Source organism: Pangasianodon hypophthalmus, chromosome 7, assembly GCF_027358585.1.
Source record: "Pangasianodon hypophthalmus isolate fPanHyp1 chromosome 7, fPanHyp1.pri, whole genome shotgun sequence".
Lineage (NCBI taxonomy): Eukaryota > Metazoa > Chordata > Actinopteri > Siluriformes > Pangasiidae > Pangasianodon > Pangasianodon hypophthalmus.
In genome coordinates this window covers 10,252,358-10,275,892 of record NC_069716.1, presented here as the reverse complement: position 1 = coordinate 10,275,892, position 23,535 = coordinate 10,252,358, and the positions used below count along the sequence as shown (strand labels likewise).

At 39.1% G+C, this 23,535-nt stretch overlaps 2 protein-coding genes across 2 annotated transcripts in view; both read left to right on the top strand.

Moving 5' to 3' along the window:
• The first annotated feature begins 1,913 nt into the window (after positions 1–1,913).
• Positions 1,914–6,646, top strand: cysltr1 (cysteinyl leukotriene receptor 1). Its single transcript, XM_026940480.3, has 2 exons — positions 1,914–2,177; positions 3,480–6,646. The coding sequence occupies exon 2, from the start codon at positions 3,490–3,492 to the stop codon at positions 4,522–4,524; it is 1,035 nt and encodes a 344-aa protein (XP_026796281.1). The 5' UTR covers positions 1,914–2,177; positions 3,480–3,489; the 3' UTR covers positions 4,525–6,646.
• A 1,513-nt stretch (positions 6,647–8,159) lies between these two features.
• The window catches only part of LOC113542752 (fibronectin type-III domain-containing protein 3A), a 48,786-nt gene continuing 33,410 nt past the window's right edge, over positions 8,160–23,535 (top strand). The window contains exons 1-2 of the mRNA XM_026940478.3: positions 8,160–8,465; positions 17,576–17,705. Of these exons, the coding sequence (XP_026796279.1) occupies positions 17,607–17,705 (99 nt within the window). The 5' untranslated portion in view covers positions 8,160–8,465; positions 17,576–17,606. The remainder of the gene's footprint in view (positions 8,466–17,575; positions 17,706–23,535) is intronic.

Genomic DNA, 23,535 nt, shown 5'->3' with positions numbered 1-23,535 from the left:
TTTTACATCAAACATTTTAATCATTATCATGATTTTACCTTTGTGTACAAGAAGACTACACTCTAAAAAATAATACACTGGCTCAACTTAGAAAATGAAGGTAACAATTTGCACGGATCTTTTTAAGTTATTTCAACTCAAGCCATTTTTGAGTAAATATTGTGAGACTTTTCTAGTTAGCCCAACTCAGTTTGTTTAGCACAACCAACATGATTTGAATTGTCCTCTAAAAGCTTAATTAAGCTGAGCCAACTTAATGATATTATGTGGTCAAATTAGTTAATTTAAGCTGTTCTATCTTATTTATTTTGCTTTCAGTCTACTCAGAAATGTCCATGCAAATTGTTACCTTAATTTTTTGAGTAATAGTGACTAATTTCAATTCTGTCAGAATAAAAAAACACAGCAATTTCAGTTTTATTTCTGGTGGAAACACGAAGGCAAACTATTTGTAGATTCAATGAAATTGGTCTAAATGTGTCTAAATGTGTCTATCAAATATTGTTAAATAAAAAATGCTCTTACGTACAAACGCGTTACAAGATGGTTCAAGCATTGACGTAAGAATGAACAAAATGGCGCTTCTACAACAGAATCAAACTCCTGTAACCTACATTTGTTACAGAATGATCCACAAACTTTCATCAGTAGTGCCAAATTTAAATGAGGACAACGCGAGACTTATTCTCAAACATGTGCAGTGTTTGAACTAATGCTACAAACATTCAGTGCCGATGACGGTCATTCGGCTGCCACTGTAAAACAAAACCTAAGAAAACTGAAGACAGCTAGCTAGACAGATAGCTAGCGGTCAACTTCACTAACTCCAAATTAGCAAAGGGCACGCTGTAGCTAACTTAGAAGACGCTAGCTAGCTAGCTAGCTGAAGTCAACTTTCCAATGGTCGAATTAGCAAGGGGCAAGCTGTAACGCTACTTTAAAATGTAGTGTCCTGTGACAAAGATTTTATTGCACTGTGTGCCGATATAGTTTGATAGTTGCTGCTAGTAAAACAAATAAAAATAGTTCGGCTCCTCAGTATGTACCTTTGATGTGTGCACTCGCGCTCGTTCCTTCATTGTTCGTTTCTGCTGTTACTTCTCCTCCTGTAGGCGAGGTCTGGCTCTGGCATGTTCAGACAAGGTCCAGTCCTGTTCTCAGCTTTTTTTAGTTCGCTCACTACATTTTCAAGTTTCCCTAACTTCATACTTTTTTGTTGTTAGGTGAAAGCAAGACTGTTTGTTCAAAATCCATATATTAATAAGCTGAGACAGATTTCTTTCTTTTCAGTTTGACAAACTTCGTAAAATAAGTTGTCAACTCACTAATACATGTACATGTAACAAATTAAATTTTTTATGTCAAAAGTGTTCTTTATTTTCAGCTTTTCTCACTAGCCACATGGATAATTTTATAAGTGAGTTTCCCTCTCTCAGGAGTGCATTTGTTTAATTCTTGCTAATTTTCTGACCAATGATTTGTTGCTAAGGCCATTAAAAGCTTAATATTTTTGCCATTTTGGGTTTAGTAGTTCTGTGATATAGGAATTCTGCTATATAGTAGTGAGCAATGAAATATTATGAAAAAAAAAGGGAAAATGTGTAAACAGATGAGTGGGTAAGTGAAGTGCAGTCTCTACACTGCAAAACATAAAATAAGATGCAATGTACAAGTAATGTGAGACCAGGGAAGTGTCTGGCCATGTTAACTAGAATTAAATGGAGTATGAGGCAATAATTAGATGACTTTGCGTCATGCTAAAAAAAACAGGAAAAAGCACTTATGCTTTAGCTTTATTTAGCATGCAAAACTTAGATAATAGGCTATGTTTTGTATGCGAGGTCGCTAGTGGTGACTGAGCAATTGTTAAACAGTGCTTCAGTAAGAGGAGTTGTGGTTAAAGCTTGGACAGCACTGCTGATTGCATGAAGCACGTGGTTCACTGTGCCAGGACTCCGCGCGCAGACTAGACTTTGTTATATGCGCGCGCGTAATGCAGCAGGCTGTGTAAGGCAGAGATCATTACCGCGCGCTCATCTGTCCCTCAGCGCCTTTAATCAGACGCGATCAGACCCAAGCCTCGCTTCTTCCACACCGAGCAAGAAGCCCTTCTGATCAGCTGGCACAGCCACCCCACGGAACACCTGGATAAGCGAGTCAACGAATCAACATCTTGGGTAACCTTTTCTCAATCTTTACCTTGCCATGGAAAGTAAGCAGCATGCAAGAACTAATTTGAATTTTCTCTTTGCCAGTTTGAAAAAGTCATGCAGATGCACTTGCATTGTTATGAATGGATCTGTGCATACAATGATTCTGGATCTCAGACTGAAAGTTAACTTTTAACTTAAAATAAATGGACTGAATATTGACTTCCATCAGCAGAATTCATTGCCTCAGACCTGCATGCATGTAGAAAACTACAACCAAGTGACCTCGAGATCACTTTGAAACAGCTGCATGTTGTTCTTCCTCATATTCAGACTGCATAGTTGCATAGAGATTAATGGTTTGATTACTTCACAGACTTGTCGCAGCCTGTTTGTAATGTTTAGGAAAATGACAACAATAAAGCAAATACTGCATGGGCAAATTATTAGTATTTTTTTCTTCTTTATATATGTACATGCCACATAAAGAAGGGTGGTTCTTCCTTAGAATTGAAGAGGAGCCAAAACTAATTAATAAAACTGCATTGCTCAGGGTGCATCCGGACACCTTGCACACACATTGACACACATTGACACACTCGTGCACAGCCAAGAAGCAATTTAGTGCTGCCAGTTCACTTAAGGACATGGTTAAAATGTTTAATCTAGATACTAGTCATTCATTCATTCATTCATTCTTCAGTTACAGCTTTATCCTGGTCAGAGTCGCACTGTGAGTGGGGGATGACCCCCATTTATAAATTTAAAATTTATATCTGGAATTTATATATTCCTATAAAGCTGCTTTGTGAAAATGTCCATTGTTAAAAGTGCTATACAAATAAAATTGAATTAATTGAACCCTGAATGGGACTCCAGTCCATCACAGGGCAACATGCATACACACTCATTCACATCAGTTTGGCATAAGCCAATCCACCTACTGCCATATCTTTGGGAGGTATGAGGAAACTGAACAACCTGGAGGGGAAACCACAGGGACACAGGAAGCTCATACACAGAAACCCCCCCCACAGGCAGTAACCCGAGCTCAGGATGGAACCTGGGACCCTGGAGCTGTGCAGTAGCAATGCTACCCCAGTTGCTTGTCATGTGTTTTTAAATTAATTGTCTTACCTAAAGTCTACACGTTTTATAGTTTGGAACTATAGCCTAATGTGCATAACAGTTAAACTTCCCCATCACATCTGTACATCATTACTTAAGTGTCACTACTGTGGTGTGTCAAGTGTATAACTTGTGTGTGATCTGTGTAATCTTTTGTGTTTCAGTGCCATTTATGCTTTTTATCTTTGTTTTGTTTTAAAGAACCCAGAAAATGGCAAACAACACCACCGAGTTCTCCTGCCCCTCAATTGATGACTTCCGTAACCAGGTCTATTCCACTGCCTACTCCATCATCACCATTTTTGGCCTGGTGGGTAATGGCTTTGCCCTGGTGGTGCTCATCCGGACCTACCGCCAGTCCTCTGCCTTCCATGTGTACATGCTGAACCTGGCAGTGGCGGACCTGCTGTGTGTGTGCACACTGCCTTTCCGCGTTCTCTACTATGTGCAAAAGGGCCACTGGATACTTGGTGACTTCCTGTGCCGCATCAGCTCGTATGCGCTCTATGTCAACCTCTACTGCAGCATTTTCTTCATGATGGCCATGAGCTTTACACGTTTCCTGGCCATCGTCTTCCCTGTGCAGAATCTGCGCATGGCCACTGAGCGGCGGGCGCGAGTGGTCTGCGCCTGCATTTGGGTCTTCATCTGTTCCACCAGCTCACCGTTCCTGCTCTCCGGCCAGCACACTGACCCGAAGACCAACAAAACCAAATGCTTTGAGCCACCGGAGGAATCGGGCAGCCTAAAGAAGCTGGTGGTGCTCAATTACTTCTCACTGGTGGTGGGTTTCATTGTGCCCTTTTTAGTGATCCTGGTTTGCTATGTTGGCATTGTGCGGGCACTGCTGGGCAACTCCAATGCAATGAAGAAGCAGCAGAACACGCGCACCAAGGCCATCCGTATGATCATAGTTGTCATGCTGGCCTTCTTGGTCAGCTTCATGCCCTACCACGTGCAGCGCACCGTGCACCTCCACTTTAAAAAGCAAGGGGCCTCATGTGATGAGATCAATTACATGCAGAAGTCGGTGGTGATCACGCTGTGCCTGGCTGCTGCCAACTCCTGCTTCGACCCCATGCTTTACTTCTTTTCGGGTGAGAACTTCCGTCACAGACTCTCCACTTTCCGCAAGGCATCACTGAATTCCCTGAACATGAAGCGCAACCGCAATTTGCCATCGTCTTCCCGTCCATTACAGCAGAGCGACCTGGAGAAATGTAATAGCTCAAGCAATCTTGGGTAATCCTAAAGATGACAGTGCCTCCTGGCTAAACGAACGAGCAAGCAGTGAGCAAGCATGATGTCGTTGGATTTTGTTTGATTTCATAGAAAATTAATTCATAAAAAATGGCATTCACCTTGCCATTAAGCTTAAACCTAATCTTAACCTTTGAAGTGAATTCAGTTGTGCAAACTGGTGCCTCAAGGAATTAAAAAGAAGCGACTGTTGCTCATTGTGGAAACTCAGGTTCAACCTGAAGGACCTGAAGGTAGGGTAATCATTGAAGAAAGCTCAGTATTATTATGGTCCAAGAAGTGGAAATGAAGCTTACCTGTTTTATTGCACTTTTCTTTTTCTGGATATTAATTAGCAAAGAAAAAAATCCAGAAAACGAAAAGAAGATAAAGGCTTACACAGATTCTATATTAACTTACTATAAATGGACTCACAGAACAGTAGCCTGCTTACAAAATAATGTGTATACTGTATTAATGATGCTGCTTTAAATCTGTAAGGCAATGACGGATTACCACTGACAGATTGTTGGGCCAATCTGCTTTTTTTTATTATTATTATATGTTCATATTAATACTGATTAGCATAATGTGCTTATATTTTGTAATGTACCTATTGTATGTTAATAATTGCAAATGTTAATGTATTGTGTATGTACAGTGCAAATGCAGCAAGGCATATTTATATACAAAAGACAACTTTTTTATACCATGCAAACAGACTCATTCACACCTAGGGTCAAATCAGAGTTGCCACCCACCTACTGTGTTATTTGGGACATGGGTACTGTAGGACATGCCAAACTCTGCACAGAGAGTAACCCGAGCTCAGGATGTACCCAGACGCTAGAGCTATGAAGGACCAATTTGTTAATTGCGCTGTTATGGCGAACCATTTCTGTTGTAAGATATATTCTAAAGCTTGGGAAAGGGAAAGGGGGATTATGGAGTGGATACTGTCTGTACTAGGCGATGACAAAAAAAGGCATACTGCAGTTATTTATTGCAAATTGAACCATTTTGTGCACCACAGTGTACTTGTTTCCCATGCAAAGACTGGGAAGATGGAAAAAAAAAGTCCAGTGCCATTTTTGGGCTTGTTTCAGTTTTTCAGTTTTAGTTTTTTGTGATGTAGTTGAGCTGGAACTTTTTTTTTTTGAGACCTGGCAACTCTGTCCACAAAGTTAAATTACTACAGTGGACAGCCATTTATGTGTCACCCTTCAGTTCTGATAGTATTACAGTATTCTAGCGACATCTAGTGGCTGAAATGGCAACTGCATAAGAAGATACATTTGTACATTTGGTAACATAATACAAGAACAACAGACTGCTAGTACTAGTGTGCCATTAATACATGTTTTTCTTTAATATATGCACTAAAATTCAGTTGAACAGTATAGTATGTCATATTGGCTATCTATTAAGCGTTACTGATAGTAATTAGTCTATTATAACGTCGTAGCTTTAATCAACTAAAAGTAATATAGCATGAAGGCGTACCGACTATCATGTAAATTTTTGTTAATTGAAGATAGCATATTTAAGATTTTTAATAAGGTACATAAATGATTACTTTTCACACTGCAGAAGATAGCTAAATGGGTTTGCATTATGCAATTTTTCGGTTGATTTGTAAAGACGGACAAATAAAACCCAAACTAAAAGTGCAGACCCCCCCCCCATCATTATTCTAACAATGGAGTGATTCATTTTCTTGTGCTTTCTCCAGCCTCAAAACTACTTACTGAACTCTTATAACCCACATGTCCATAATTAACACTCAGACTGAATCAACACAAACAATAAAGACGGCAAGCTGTCGCAGAGTATAGTACTACTGTAGATACTGTAGATACACTTCAAGTCACGTGAACGACTGCTACCATCCCAACACTCCGAAATAAGTAACTGTGCAATGTATTAGTACTGTGCCACTCGCCACTCATATAGATCATTTGTTTGTGTCTATTGTACTGTTGCAGCTAGAGAAAGAACATGCAAGTAAGACTGATCATTGCATATTGTATACTGTAGGCTATTTGTGCTTATGACAATAAAAACTTGAAACATCAGGCAAAACCATCTTAAGGATAATTTTTAAAAAAAGGAAAAATAATAATCCTTTTATTCAACATTTACATGTATTAGGAATTTTTCTTGGTGTTTGGTCACGGGTGGGAGACATGGTGGTTTAGTGATTAGCACTGTTGCCTCACACTTCCGGGGTTGAGGACTCGATTCCTGTCTCCGTCCTGGTTGTGCGGAGCTTGCATGTTCTCACTGTGTTTCAGGGGTTTCCTCTGGGTACTCCGGTTTCCTCCCCCAGTCCAAAGACATGTGTTGTATGCTGATTGGCATTTCCAAATTGTCTGTAGTGTGTGAATGGGTGTGTGTGTGTGTGTGTGCGATTGTGCCCTGCAATGGGTTGGCACCCTGTCCATGGTGTCCCCTGTCTTGTGCCCTGAGTCCCCTGGGATAGGCTCCAGGTTACACCATGACCCTGTGTAGGATGGATGGATGGATGGTCACAACGAAGTACATTCAACACACACATCTCAGACAACACAACACAATTAAGTGAAGTGAAGTGACGTGTAGCCAAGTATGGTGATCCATACTCGGAATTTGTGCTCTGCATTTAACCCATCCAAGTGCACACACACAGTAGTGAACACACACACACACCGTGAACACACACCCGGAGCAGTGGGCAGCCTTTTTTTTTTTTGCTGCGGCGCCCGGGGAGCAGTTGGGGGTTCGGTGCCTTGCTCAAGGGTCTCACCTCAGTCGTGGTATTGAGTGTGGAAGAGAGCGCTGGTCATTCACTCTTCCCACCTACAATCCCTGCTGGACCTGAGACTCGAACCCACGACCTTCAGGTTCACCTAATCTACACATATTGCACCTAATATACACTGAAGAAGAAGAAGCCTTTATCTGTCACATATACATTACAGCACAGTGAAATTCTTTTCTTCACATATCCCAGCTTGTTAGGAAGCTGGGGTCAGAGTGCAGGCTCAGCCATGATACAGCACCCCTGGAGCACAGAGGGTTAAGGTTAAGGGCCTTGCTCCAGGGCCCAACAGTGGCAGCTTGGGATTGCTGGGGCTTGAATCCCTGACCTTCTGATCAGTAACGCAGAGCCTTAACCACTGAGCGTGATCAGCCATCACATTAAAAGCAGTGACAAGGGAATAATATTGATTATCTCGTTACAGCGACACCTGTCAAGAGGCAGGATATATTATGCAGCAAAAGAAGTCAGTTCTCGAAGTTGATGTGTTGAATGCAGGAAAAATGGGCAAGCGTAAGGATCTGAGCACTTGATGTACAAAGGAATTAATACATTTCTAAATTAACCTTGCATAAAAAAAGGGGGAAATGTATTAAGACTGACATATCCAAAAGAAATCTGTGATATTTGCCTACATCTCCTGGCCAAACCAGGAAGTGTGGTATTTAGAAGAACATGATAGCCTGTATTTAGTAGAACACTGCAGAGAACATAGCTACAGAGACGCCATGATAGCATCCTGTCGTCCTGTTAACCCCTGATGAAGGAGTGCTGGGAGCTAAAAGCAGTCAGGAATCAGGAATGTTGTAAAGTCAGACCAGACACCCGCGTTTTCGGTTCAAACTTTCCTCCTTCCTCCTACTATGGGAAGACCCTGGTTTAGGCTGACGGAATGTGGCTGGCATTGCGCATGCGCGCGCAGAGCCCCTGATGGCGATGTAGAACGGCGAGCTCGGGAATTCACCTCAGATGTCCCCCTGTTTCAGCCGAGCAGAGCTGGTGCTGGGGATGAGCGCAAACCAGCAGGCGTGCGGAATGACGAGGATCTCGGGGACGCATTAAAATCTGGGAGTGGGGCTTCATCAGCAGCTCGTCTAATCACATGCGAGCTGCGTCGTCCATGTCTTCTCCGTTCCGGCACTATTGCGGTAGGCTACGACTATTTCCTCTCATCACTCCTCGTGTATTGCTTTGAAAGCAAACGCGTTTCGGGTCCTGTCCGATTTCCATTTCCAGACTACTCCCTCTCGTTCTGCTCACCGATTCAGACTACGCCCTGTTCTGCTCGTCATTAACGGCGCCTCATCCTTTTCCCAACTTCCGCTTGGAAAAGCAGAACACTTGGGAAAAAAACAAAACAAAACACAAAGCGCTTTAATGAATAGGATTTTTCTTCGACTCGAGGTTAACTTAGAGCGAAATATCTTTCTGTAAACAACATTTTTCCCACATGAACAAGCCGTTAGCTAGTTTTCCTGTGTAATTCTATCGAGCTAAGGGGGTTGTAGCCAGAAGAAATAGTCTACATGGCACTGTTGTGTTTGTGGCTCTTTTCTTTTGGATGCAGCTCCAGTCATTTGTTCTCCTCAGTGAGAGAGTAAACACTAAGAAACTAGCTCTCTGGTGTCTTTAGCTCTTCAACTATCTGTTGAAAAGGAGCTATTCTCCTTCTAAATACAAGTCAGACACATGCCCAGTGTGGAAACTAGTTTTTTTTTGTAAGGTTTGTGTAGTGCTCTGAGGATATCTGTTTAACACAACTTTGAAATATTTAGCACTTGCTTTTATACAAGGTGACACTTTTACCTCAGGGTGAATAAGGGCCTTGCTCTGTGACAGCCAGGGCAGCAGGCTTCTAGTTTTATTCGTATTTTTATTTTATTTTATTGTTTTTTATTTTATTGTTATTTTATTGAGACTTTACACAATACTTTACACAATCTTTACACAATCCACAAGCCATAAAACAAGTTTTGCTAACAAAGCTAAGAAATCACCAAATAAACACTGGTGCCATATTGTGAAAAAAAACGTAAGACTAAAAAAAAAAAGAAAGAAAAGAAAAAAACTTAAGATATATTTGTTCCATATTTACAATAGTTACAGTGAGCTCTGATACTTCTGATTTATTATTTTTTTGACAGAAATATCATATCACGATATTTTTAGTAGACATGATAGACATTACCAGCGAAACAGTATTTTTATTTTATTTTTTTAAGAAAACACTTGAATTGAGTGATTTGAGTTAAATGATTAGTATTTTTTTTATTAATTTGTTGTGCATGCATGTGTTTATTTTATTTAACATTTACTAAATGTAATTATTTAACACAAAGGGATGGGCGAAAAAAACTAAACTTTAAACAGTTTTAAAATTTAAGATGAAATTTTTACATTAAAATGTGCCACTTTCAATCAGAATGTGAAATTAATTTTTTGTTTTTAATTTAAGAAATCACTTGAATTGAGTGATTTGAGTTGAATGGTTATAGTTTATTATATAGTATGTGTGTGTTTATTTACATTGTAATTATTTTTAATTATATTATTTACATTGATAATTATATTTATTGAATTATTATATATATTTAACACAAAAGGATGGATGAAAAAAACTAAACCTTAAACAATTTTAAACATTTAAGATGAAATTTTTACATTAAATGTGCTTCTTTCAATCAGAAATTGTTGTAATTGTTATTAAAATACCGATGATACCTCTGAAAATTTTACCCTGATATAATTGTTCACAATATCAATATTATAATGTCATTAATGTCATATTTTCCGGTATCCCTATAGTACTCAGAAGAGCATATCATAATGTACATATATCGGTACAGACCTCAGTATCACATATACAAACATACTGCAGATTCCTAGTACATCTTCAAGTACACACATCTGTCTCCAAGTCTCCAAAAAGGTGTTTACAGATGTTACAGATGGGGAGCTGGGGTACTGTATGTCCGTCTTTTATTGGCGGATCAACAGGTAGGACCCAGTTTCAGGTAGTTCTGCTCCCACGTCTCTTCTGTAAATAAGTATAACAAGGCAGTGGGAATCAAACTACTCCTTTACAAGTAACTTTATGCAATAATGATCATTTTGTCTGCAAGATCAGTTTCGTTATTTCTGCACAGTAGCATGAATAGTAATAGGAGCAGCAGATTAAACAGATTACCTGATGACTAGCAGTGGATTACGACTGTGAGTGTTAAGAAATCATTCCTCAGACAGAGGTAAGGTCTGTCCTGTTATTGTCCCAGTTCTAAGGCAAGGTTTTGACACAAAGTACAATCTCCACTTCTGAATGAACACTTGCAGGTTGAATTGTTACCTACAGGGTTGTATTAGCACGTACAGTGTTCATTTAGGTCCAGATGGATGTGTACTGTAGGTGTTCATTCAGAGCTGACGATTTTGCTGTGTACCCTGTTATTCGGTTTTGCAGGACTGTGAGGCCTCTCGCAGGTCTGATATGAGGAAAAATGTGCCCTTGTGTGTTTGTCAGAGGAAAGGAAAGACAGACACAGTGTGTGTGTTTGACCTCAGAGTTGATCAGTCTAGAATTACACACCATAACCATGAGCTACTCTGTACAGCAATGGACATTGGTTAGGAAAATTATCTTTTATTTTAGTCTTGTTAAAAAGTTGAGTTATTTTTAGATGTGACTTATGACGTATTCCAGAAGAGGGTAGAAGGAAGGTGAAAGGAGTGGTCACAGGATATCAAGATTCCCCATTTCAGCATCTTTTGTCTGACAAGGGTTTGGTTTCCTCAGTGCCCCGCGCCTGGTGTCACACCTTTCAAAGGCTGGCCTCATGCTGGATGCCCTGAGGGCATTTTCACACTCTGATCTAATTTTTTCTGCTTCCCTCGTTCCCTCCCTGTGACACAGCCAACCTGTAACATAGTTCAGAAAGAGCGCTATGAACTAGGGGTTGTATGGCTGTTAATTTTTAGTAGTCCACCAGTAATTCAAAAATAGTAGCTGACTAGTCGTCTGAAACCGATTCAGAGCATCACTACGTATTTTAAGGCTGTTTTATTAGTGCACTTAATAAACAAAGGCAAAAAAACTTCATTTAACAGCCAAACACAGGCTCCAAATGACATTTCCAGCTTCAGTGTTTTTAGGCTGCACTGTTAATGACAAAAAGAAATAAATCAGTAACATAAATGTACAAAATAATAAATCTGCGCATCATATTACACTCGTGTGTATGACCTCGTGGCTCCAGCTGAAATAGGTGCATCTGAAACTGAGAACGCACAGCATGGAAGCTCATGCCCGTCAGCAGAGCCCTTCTTATAGCTCAATGACTAGTCTTACTTGGATGTAGTCTTCTATGTCTACAGCAGCAACTGGGACGTTTTTCCATCAAGTTCAGCTGCAGCCTCAGTAGCATCAAGAATGAGTCTGGATCAGTCTCAACTCGCTTACTGGAACAGGACAGTGACGTGGCAGCGAATGTGCTTGTTTGCACAGTGCTGGTCACAATGAAATGAAATGAAATTCACTATGCTACAGTGTAAGGTTTTTTTTTAAAACCTTATTTAGCTAAAGGACAACAAAAAATACCGCACAAGGATTTCCGTCGGAAGAGAACGGGAGTGGAATAAAAAACAACAACAACTTGCACACACATCTACACGTAACCATAAAACTGATATTAAAGTAATAATAACATATTATTATTAAAGTAATAATAATGTTCCATTAAACAAAAGATCTTCAAAATGACGTTTTCCGGTGTAGTCTTGCAAAATCTGCAGTTGGCTGTAGAATATACAGACTAACAAAGTAACCTTTTTTGACCGTGTATCTAGACTACCATTTGTGACCAATGAATGGACATTATATGGCCATAAGTATTTGGACACCTGACCATCACACTCACATGCGCTTGTTGAACATCCCATTCCAGATTTAGCCTCCCTTTACTGTTATAATAATCTCCACTCTTCTGGGAAGGCTTTCCACTGGATTTTGGAGCATGGCTGTGGGGATTTGCCCATTCACCCACAAGAGCATTAGTGATGATGAGTGAGGAGGTCTGATGATGGGTGAGGAGGTCTGATGATGGGTGAGGAGGTCTGGGGTGCAGTCGACAATCCAGTTCATCCCAAAAGTGTTCAGTGGGGTTGAGTTCAGGGCTCCGTGCAGACCACTTCAGTTCTTCTATTTCACCCGTGTCTTCATGGAGCTCGCTTTGTGCACAGGGACATTGTCATGCTGGAAGATGTTTGCGCCCCTTAGTTCCAGTGAAGTGAAATCTTAATGCTACAGCATACAAAGCATTCTACATTTGTGTGCTTCCAAATTTCTGGCAACAGTTTGTGGAAGAACCACATATGGGTGTGATGGTCAGGTGTCCACAAACTTTTGCCCATACAGTATAGTGTGTTAGTCTATGCAAAACCCTAGTATGAACATATGACATGTAAAAAAGTGGGAAATTATCATATTTGTGGTGGTTATAGAAGACACTAGGGGTGTACGATGGTGCTGAAAATGTCATCAAGATCCTTTATGATACAGCCGCTTGTTATTGCGAGTCAGTCAACGTTATTAAAGCACTGATGACACGCTTTCAGAAGTGTAAAATAGAAGTGTAAAATAGAAGTGTACTGAGACTTTGTCATAATATTGATATTATATTGTCATTTCACAAAGATATGTAAGTCACTTCACTCTTTGCTAAATCTAAAACGTTCAGATCAATGGTGAGTAAACAAATGGTTTGCTTCAATTTAAAATGTGTTATTGTGTGAAAAAAAATCGCATGTTATAGATTTGAATCAATAAACTCTTTTTACATTTAAACATATCATTCATAAAAAAATACAAGATCTCAATAATATCATGCTATTAGCAACTGAATTAGCATTGGCACATGTCTGTGCAGGACTAAACAGGGCTTGAGGTGCTTCTTTCAAGAGCAGCTGTTGAACAGAGGCAAATGGAAGGACCCAGCGCCCGCCGATGTCAAAGAGTTATTGTGTGGCACTGGTGCCCTTGGCTAAGGGGTGCCTGGCACTGCCAGGGCTCTTCACCCACAATCCCACACTAAGCTCTCACCACTTCTGGTCCTCTATTAGCGTGAGAGAAACAGAAAGATAAAGAGACACACAGGCATAACTGAGTCTTTATTATTCACATTCACATAAATATGAAACCCTAACTGAGCATAACACTTCCCTAAACTTTGTAGAACAGTAATTAATCATTGATATTATCGTAATAATAAAATGACATTACAGAGCGATGGATAATGTAACAATTGATGGAACATTCCTTAATAAGTTGAAAATCTTATAAAGTTTCAAAAGTTGACTTTTGCAAGTGAGCAAGTATGAAAACTTTTCTAAAAACATGATTCCATGATTGCTGTCATTGATGCCAAGAAAAAAAGGCACTTATTTACAGCCTAAAAAGACAGTAACAAGGTTGCCAGTACAGTACTGTAATTAATTTACAATAAACAACTGCAAACCCATAAAAATTTACAGTAAAGTACTGTAATATCTTACATGGTATAAAATAATGTATAATCCAGTACATTTGCTCATTTGGCTGATGCTTTTTAAAAAGTTGCTTATAACCGACGCAGGATACAACTGATCTGAAGGTTCAAGGTCTTTCTCTTGGCTGATGCTTATTTATTTATTTATTTATTTTTAAACATCAGCCAAATGAGCAAATGTACAGGAATCAGGAATATGTGTTATTTACTTTACTATGTTTACTATGTAAATATATTTACAGTTATTTATTGTAATTTTTTTACAGTACTTTATTGGCAACCTTGTTGGCAATGGTACATTACCTTAAAAATTTACAGTCTTTTTTTTTTTTTTTTTTTTTTTACAGTGTATTACCCTGCCTTTAAAATTTCCCGTTGTACCACAGCACTGTTGAATTCTCGATTCTGATTGTTCGGAAGGCGTTGATTAATTTCTAATTTCTATAACAGCATGGCTCAAACAGTAGTTCCGTCTGCAAGACAAAGCACAGGTTTATATTAATGCACTTGTTCTAGTATATTATTGTTTCTATAGTAATATTATATTTTCCGACATTATCTTGACATTTATTTCGCGTTTTTAGAAGGAGTCTCCAGTGTCAGCACTTTGTAACAGTCAGAGGTAAAGCTGTAACTTTACATTTTCCGACACAAGAAAGTCTCCGGGATTTAGTGTTGTACAGTTTCTCAGTAAAAAAAGGGTGCATTTTGTTTTTGTCTTATTATCTTAAAGAGAGAAATAGGAGAGGTTTGATAGCTGCTATAGTGTAAGTGATAACAGGAGCTAATGTGTTTTATGGATGTTACACAACATTGAACATAACTATAAATGGATAAAAAGTGTTGTTCGTTAATAAGATTAATTCACTGTGAGATTGCTGAGATACAAGCGAAATAAAAGTACTTCAGGATGACATTGGAAAATAATCAGCTTCATGGTAACAACTGACTGTCACTGAGCTGTTGATTATTTTCCTGTAAGAGCTCACCCTGTTGTGATTTATTCTTCATATACTACATGTTTAATCCCTTAAACTCACATTCCTCATTGTCATGACTATACACCTTTCCTATTACTTTTAATACTTGTAGGTACTGTATCATGTATGATAATTACTGTATAATACTGCATGCTTAATACCAAATAAATATGTAAGATGAACAAATAAGCTGAAAAATAAGCTTAGACAGTTAGACAGTGGACAGTGATAAGGCTGATAGGATTGCCAACCTTATTACTCAGCCATTGCTATCCGACTCTTCTGGCACACTCTCTCTCACGCAATATCCTACAGGCTGGTAGATTTGTTAGAGTGTGATACCCATGAGGGAAGTGTGTGTGGTCTGAGCTCTTAACTGTGTGCAAGCACAGGTCATTTCGTGCTCTGGTGTCGCGCAGGGTTTTCTGTCACATCACACGTGTTCCCTGTGTTTCCTGTTTACAGCCTGGGCTGAATTTGTACTGAGGAGTGTGGAGTTATTGACTCCAGATGGGAAATGTAGCATGAAGTTCGGAGCGACAGGGAGAAAAAGAGAATCAGACCACATCACTGCAATCCATCGACTTGTTTCTTTTTTTTTTTTTTAACCCGAGTTTTCATGAAAAGAGCTTCAACTTTTGCAGAAGGCTGTGTAGAGGTCAAATATGTTCAGATATGAAGGAAAAAGTTCAGCGTCACTTTTCCAGATTTCTCAATCTCTGAATAAAAGCTAGGCTTGTTTCAAACTCAGATTACAATGTGGAATATTGTTTTGCCCCTTCACTTTAGGTGGAAAATTGCTGGGTTAAAATGGATTCTTTTAAGAACCTCATGTATTTTTCCGAGAAACAAAACTTCAGTGTTGAATTGAACCTAATTTTAATGCATCTGTATGCACAGTATTCACATTTATGAAGTCTATTGAGTGGCTGGTGAGGTGTGAAGAATATCATGGTACTGAATGGTGTTTCAGATTCCTTGTTATCCAGTATGCAATGCAATGCATCCAGTCACTTGATTGCATTTGTATAGTGGGCTGGATAAACCTGTAAGATGGTGCTCTGGCTGAATTCTGGCAAACAGCTAAAAGAAAGAGAGAGAGAGAGAGAGAGAGAGACGGAAATCTTTTTTTTTTTTGGCTGAAAATGGGTTTATCTGCCAGTCACATATATTTCACCAAAATGATGTGGAAAAATATTTATTTAGGCTACTTTCTCACCTTGCCTTGGCTGTCTCCCTGCCACAATAAGATTGGCTAAGAAGCCAGTTTACAAATATGGTAGTAAACATAGTTAGTTTGCCTGAAACATTGCTATCTAAGTGTGATTTCCTCTCACATGTTGGATATCTATGTGATATAACCAAAAAAAAAAAAAACATAAGCCTTATCAATTTAGATTGTAATCAGATGCCGGCTGTCAAAATGTCCGCGATGCAGCTGTGTTGTCACATCAGCATCAGAACAAGGAAGAGCATGTACACAGTCTGTACAGCTGACACAATCACAGTCACCTTTATTGCCAAGTACTGTGGGTTTACATGTACAAGGAGTTTGTCTTGATGCACTGGTGCACAGTATAAGAGTAAAAATACAAGCAATAAAACAACTATGAGCATAAATATAGACATATAAAAATTTAGGAAAATAAAATAATTGACAGAGGACAAATAAAAAAAAATGTTTGACTGGCCTAATAAAAAACATTAATAACAAGAACTTTAGTCAGCAGAAGAGATTATTGTCAAAGCAAGCAGAGCAAAATGTGCTGAGTGACTTTTACCTCAGGTCATGAGTCAAAGACTAATGTGGCTGATGCTAATAATCAAAGTGATAGCTCATTTCCCATCATATATTTTCTGATAAAGCGTTATAGTGTTAAGTGTTAAAGTGTGTATAACATCATATATACGACTTGTATGACTTGTGTGTGTATGTGTAAATATATATATATATATATATATATATATATATATATATATATAGATATATATAGATATATATAGATATAGATATAAAATAAATAAGTAAAAAGGGGCCACTGTGGCTTAGTGGTTAGCATGTTTGCCTCACACCTCTGGGGTTGGGGTTTCGATTCCTGCCTCTGCCCTCTTTGCATTTTCTCCCTGTGCCTCGGGGGTTTCCTCCAGGTACTCCGGTTTCCTTCCCCAGTCCATGCATATATATATGTGTGTGTGTGTGTGCGCATGTGTGTGATGTCTTATTTATTACATATTGAATGTAACTGAAATCAATAAATAATCAGTATGTTGATATCTCAGGTGGAATCTTTAAATCTTCTATAATCTTCTTCTTTATTTCTAGATTTTACAATGCTAGCAGTTTTTGTCATTGATATATGAGCAAAAGAGACAAAAATATTTCAGTTCAGGAAAGCTTGTAGCTTTCAGAACTGTATACAGTATAAAATGTGCCATGTGAAGGGTTTTCCCAGGCTCCCACACATGTAGAAGATCGTCTGTAATGTTAATGTATGTAAATGTATTTATTCTGCTATCACAAAATGATATTGACAGTTAGATTCACAATATTGCAGTGTTAGCCTAATTTGTTGAGAGGTCACTGATATGCAGAGGACACTGTTATATGATACTCAGGTCTTCAAATTCCCCATCATGTTTACCTCAATTAAAGCTCCTGCTTTCAAAACATGACTGTGGTGTTGTGATGGTATACTGAATGTTCCAGGTATTAATCATCTTTCTTTTTTTATCATCCCGTAGGAGTTGATGTCAATGAACGCTCTCTTCAGCTATGATGACAGATCAGCACCTCCCACTTTTGGAGGCCACGCCCATGTTGGCTGAAATGCCCCTCCACCCGCACATGCTCAGCCGAGACGGCATGCAGCAGGTGAGTGACCCAGAATGAGGAGGCCCAGATCTTCAGATAGCGAGCTTTTCTTTTATTTGTGACCGATTGTCATCTCTGAGTCGAGGCTTAGGGAATCAAATGGTGACTTTTAAGACAGTAGCTTGGTTCCAGCATACAGCAGGTTGAATAAGAAGCTTAAGATAATCCATATGTACATACTGCTTGTATATGCTTCATGCTTTTTTTCTCCACTATAATACAGATTTTACTTTTTTGTGAAAGTTTCATGTCCTCAAACTCTGTTTCATTTCACTGTAATATGATTTCACAGGATTTGGAGTGAAATCTAAGTGCAGGGTTTATATTAGAAGACCAAGGCAGACAGTCCAGAAAGCCAAAGCAGACTCAGAGTGATAAAAAGGCCCAGGGTCAGATGATCAGCAAACAGATAACACCAGGCAAGGTCTAAACCAGAAACTATGCAGGACTAAGTCAAAACCAGACGCTGATCATCTGTAGCCTCGGAATCATGGCTGACTGAGCTCTGCAGTGAACCGACGCTTGTTGCGGACATTTCAAGTCTGCCGGTAAAGGTTTTACCGGAACAGCTGAGTTGAGTTAATGATCAGGAGACTGTGAGTGGGGGTGTGGGTCATGTGACTCAAGCTGGTAGTGATATTATACTTACTGTAGATGTTAATGAGATTCGTCATAGGCTTTCTGAGTAAGTTTATAGTCAAATACTCCAAAAAGTAAGATTAAGATTTTCAGTCCTTTTTGTCTCAAGTGTATCTATTGTTCTGTTCGGTGTATTTACTCTCCTGCACTCGCCTCACACTGTTGTGTAATGCACTTTATGTAGTCTTGCGTACTGTTCTGTGTTGCACCATGGTCCTGGAGAAACGACATTTCGCTCCATCGTGTACAAGCTATGTACAGGAATGACAATAAAAACCCACTTGACTTGACTTGACTATTAGAAATAATCAGTTATGTATAAAATTGGGCTCCTGAGGGAATAACAGAAAAGCTTCTACCCTATTGTCAGGAGATTGCGAGTCTGAATTCCAACAATTCTGCAGCTGGGAGCCAAGAACATAGAAATTGGCTGTGCTCTCAGGGTGGGGGGTTTGTGGTTGGCATACTCTCCCTCCCCTGTCAATCACAGTGACTCTAGCCAACTGTTGGCATGTATGAGCTCATGAATGTAGAAGAGTGTGTTACACTGCCTTAGCATTAGCAGCAGTTCAAAAAAGACGCAGTTGGTTGGCTTTACTTTTCTTGGAGTAAGCATGTGTGTGTGTGTGTGTGTGTGTATGTATACATATAGAAACTAACTGAAACTGAAAATACCATAACCAACATGTTTCATGTTCTTTTGAGGAAAAGAAAGCATTCTCTGCTATCTGCGTCGGCATAAAACTTTCACTTTTTGTAACTTTTTGAAGTATTAAAATCATTCAGTTATCGCAAGCCCTCGCGATATGCATATTGCGGTATTAACATTTGTGATATCTCAGTAATTTCGATAGATTGTGCAGCCATATTAATTAGGGACTATTCATACCCATCCCATGTAGCACTACAAGAGAATCTATTCATACACTGATGTGAATAGGTAAATTAAGAAGACGGAGGGTATTATGTGTAAGGAAACGTCTTAGGTGCTCTAACCATCACTATCAGCAGCTCTTTCGGGGGGATGGGAGTTTGCTTGTCTGAGGTCCACTTGTTTTCTATGGAGGGTGTCCAATCACAGAGGAATATCCTGTTGCTGTGGCCATTGCTCTAGACCTGGATGGCTACTCTAATAGCGTATCTCCACCAAACTGAGGCTCAGGAACAAATGCAAAATGGAAAATGTATAATTTGCCAAGCTGATTCATATCGTTAGGTGAAAAGTGCTATATCAGAGCAGTGAACTCTGTCCTCTGGTTGGATCAAACTGTTTTAACGCTGTCTAACCTGACCTCTTTAAGCTTTAGCTGGTTGTAGACTGTGCGCTTACAGCAGTCTTTTAGAATTATTGTCACACTGTACAAGATGATCCCAATGAATTCTTGACTGAATTCTATAACAGCTTGTGTGATGTTCTCTAGCAGATTATATAGCCTTATTATATATCAGCTTGTTGAACATCCCATTCCAGAGTTAGTCCCCCTTTTGCTGTCTTCCCACTCTTCTGGGAAGGCTTTCCACTCAATTTTGGAGCATGGCTGTGGGATTTGCCCATTCAGCTACAAGAGCATTAGGTACTGATGTTGGGTGAGGAGGCATGGGGTGCAGTCGGCGCTCCAGTTCATCCCAAAAGGTGTTCAGTGGGGTTGAGGTCAGGGCTTGGTGCAGACTACTTGAGTTCTTCTACACCAACATTGACACACCATGTCTTCATGGAGCTCACTTTGTGCACCGGGGCGTTGTCATGCTGGAACAGGTTTGGGTCTCTTCATTCCAGTGAAGAGAAATTGTAATTCTACAGCATATAAAGACATTTCTGCCAATTGTGTGCTTCCAACATTGTGGTAAAAGTTTGGGGAAGAGCCACACATGGGTGTGATTCTCAGGTGTCCACACATTTTTGGCCAAATAGTGTATGTCGAAGATCCTGTGATTTAAGATCATTACTATGTTCTTATCTCATCAATTAGCAAGATCCCCACTCATGCAGAAAACAGGGTCAAATAAACAGAAACATTGTTCAAAGCAGCCTTGTGTTATATTACGATATTATTGTCCCTACACAATATCCAGTGATAATTATCACCACTTCTATTATATTACCAGACATGTTAACCATTGGGAGCTCTGCAAAAACATCAGAGTACGCTTTATACGAGTTATCACGAGTTACGAGTCACCTTCCTCCATCTCATCCGCTCTCACTCTCTGCCATAGTAAAAGGATTACTTCTGTAACATGGTAATATAAGACGAGTATGTATTAAACATAAGTGAACTATATTGATGAGGGATGCCCCCAAAAACATTTCAACGAAAAAAAGGTCAGAATGGCTCTTTCACTTTTCGGCCGAAAGAGAAAAAAAGTTCATTCGTGTGAAATAAAATCTATCAGTATATGTTTAGTTAGCTAACAGGCAAGTACATATTTATCATCGGTTTACTATAGGGATATCACCGGTTGAAATGGTTCAAAGTGGTTTTGGTGGAAATAGTAAAAAAAAAAAAAGATTTTGACCCTAAAAGATGAAGAGACTCACAACAAAGTGTCAGTTCTTATATTTTAGAAATAATGTTAACGGTTATGGTAATTAGAAAGTGATGAAATATGATGTTTTTGGGTTTTTTTGATTGACACTCTCCACCTGAATGCTGTGCAGCATCAACATCAAACCAATATACAGCTGATTTCTTTTATATATATATATATATATATATATATATATATATATATATAATTATGTGTGTGTGTGTATATATGTATATATCTGTATATATACACACACACACACATATATATATATATAAAACATCACATTTCGGTCTAATCCTTTAAGAAATCAGCTGTCTAATGGTTTAATGTTGATATACATATGTGTGTGTGTATATATATATATATATATATATATATATATATATATATATATATATATATAAATTAACTTTTTTTAACTGTTCACTGCATATTTCTGCAGAAAAACTTAAGAAATCCAACATCCACGGCCTTTTTGTGATTGGCACAGTTTCTGACTGCACAGCTGATAATATTATTACGCACTCCTGTACTCTTCCTGAAATGGAAGTGGTGGAAATGCTAGTTTTCCTGTCTTTCAAGATTAAGGATTCTGGATGATTAAATCGTTTCTCGCAATATTTTGAAATGTGATATTACAATAAAAAAAAATGAATATCGGACAAGCCTAGTTCAGAGTGATCTTGAGGTAATAAGCATATTTTTATCTGTTCATTAGTGTGTTGCGTTTATGTTTTCCATTGCCACTAGTGGATTTATAGTTGTCCCGTGAGTGTTACATAATCCTATGCTGTCCTCCTATTGGTGGCTTTTTGACGAGCGTCATAGCAGCAGTCACACTCTGAGATTTTAAGAAAAAAATTCTGTCACTGTCTGTCTTTAGTTTTAAATCAGCTGCCACATCACATTATACATAACAGCATCACATTATGCATTCTCAGACCACTGATCTTAACTCATTATCGAAGATTTCTATTACAGTGTGCTATTATTGTCTGCATTACAGTGTATTACAGTGTGCCGTTGTCTGCTGTAAACATTGTCAGGATGAAAACCGTACAGTGTGAAGCTGGCTTTATTTAACATGTTAATCATTAACAGCTGAAGCTGCTCATATCTCCTATGTGTCAATGGGAGGGATTTGAGTGTGTATGTGCATGGGTGTGTGGGTGGTATATGAGTGCTGTTCCCTTTATGAGTGCTATTCCCTGTATTATATATATATATATATATATATTTTTTATACTTTTGTTGTCACACTTATCAATGTAATATTTTCTTAAACCCAAGTGGATCCCTGAAGAGACTGAAAACAAAAGTCCTGAATTTTAAGAAGCAGATATTTTAACACTAACTCATGTTAGTGCTTTGGGTTTAGCCAAGCTGAGCTGAGAGAGGAGAGGAGCGAAGTGTCTGCATTCCTAACAGCCACGCTCTGCCAGCAGAATTTCCAGGAAGAGGAGGCGAAAAGGGGGGAGGGAAAGGGGCTGGAAGTGTACACATCCGGAACTCGGTCCTGATAGCCTCCGCTGATGGGAGGGTGTCAGTGTGTGTGTGTGTGTGTGTGTGTGTGTGTGTGTGTGTGTGTGGTTGTGTGGGTGGGACGTGTGCGCTCTTCCCAGCATGTGTTTCTTTTTCACAGTTATTCTCATCAGTGTGTGTAGCAATAGTTTCTGTGCTGTATTGTAGAGTTTATTGTTCTACAGACGTTCTATAAAACAGGGTAGTATCTGTTTAGAGAAAAAAAATTCTGTGAGTTTAATACGAGATTTTCGTGGACTAGAAGATAAAACAGTGTAAAGTAGCCTTCCAGGTATAAAATAAAATAAATTCACGTAAAATACCTACAGATTAAGAAGATAAAGAATATAATACTTCGACACAATGTCACATTTTAAAAAAGTCTTTTATTTGCATAAATTCAGCCTACTATTCAACATTATCAAATGTTAGATATATTAAGTACATATATGAAGTAAGCGTATGTGATTGTGGCCCAGTGCGTCCGTTCCATGTGAAAAAGCACGCTCTTGTAGAGCCACAAGAAGAAAAAGATTGGGCAAATCTTTTATTCATTCATGGCTCCCACTTGAAAAAGAAAGCCACATTCCATGCCTGCTTTCCCATCGTTTGGCCTCTAGATCAAAGCCTGCTGGGAGCTCAAAGGCCACACAAAGAGCAGGAACGAGAGAGCGCTCGGGTTGAGACGTGGCTTTTGAGCAACTTTATCTCCTTGAGAGCGACCGTCAGATTAGCCTTGAACAGTCCAGGTCACTGCGTCTCTCCATGGTGTCCATCAGTCTTGACGGGGAGGGGAAGGAGATCCCAGGTCACCTTTGCAGCTTTCAGACCATTAAGTGCTCCGTTTCTCCCCCCATCAGAAACTTCCAATGCACCGGAAGCATGTACCTGAGGAAATTAAGGTACATAAGCAGTTACCAGTTCATTAGAAGCATGTACTAGAACCTTCCTGAAAGGCATTAAGGATATGCGATTATTCATCTTAATTAAGCCTCAGTGACTGGGATATGTGACTCAAGCCGGGCAGTGACTGAACCTCCCAACACTCCCACACACATTTTACCAGAAGCTGTGTTTTTTCTAACAGTGACTAGATGTGACACTGAGTGGATCTGGGCTTGTAAGAGTTCTATAAAAT

Bases quoted from the DNA above. Each gene is read 5' to 3' on its own strand.
- cysltr1 (XM_026940480.3), top strand. From the start codon at position 3,490: ATGGCAAACAACACCACCGAGTTCTCCTGCCCCTCAATTGATGACTTC.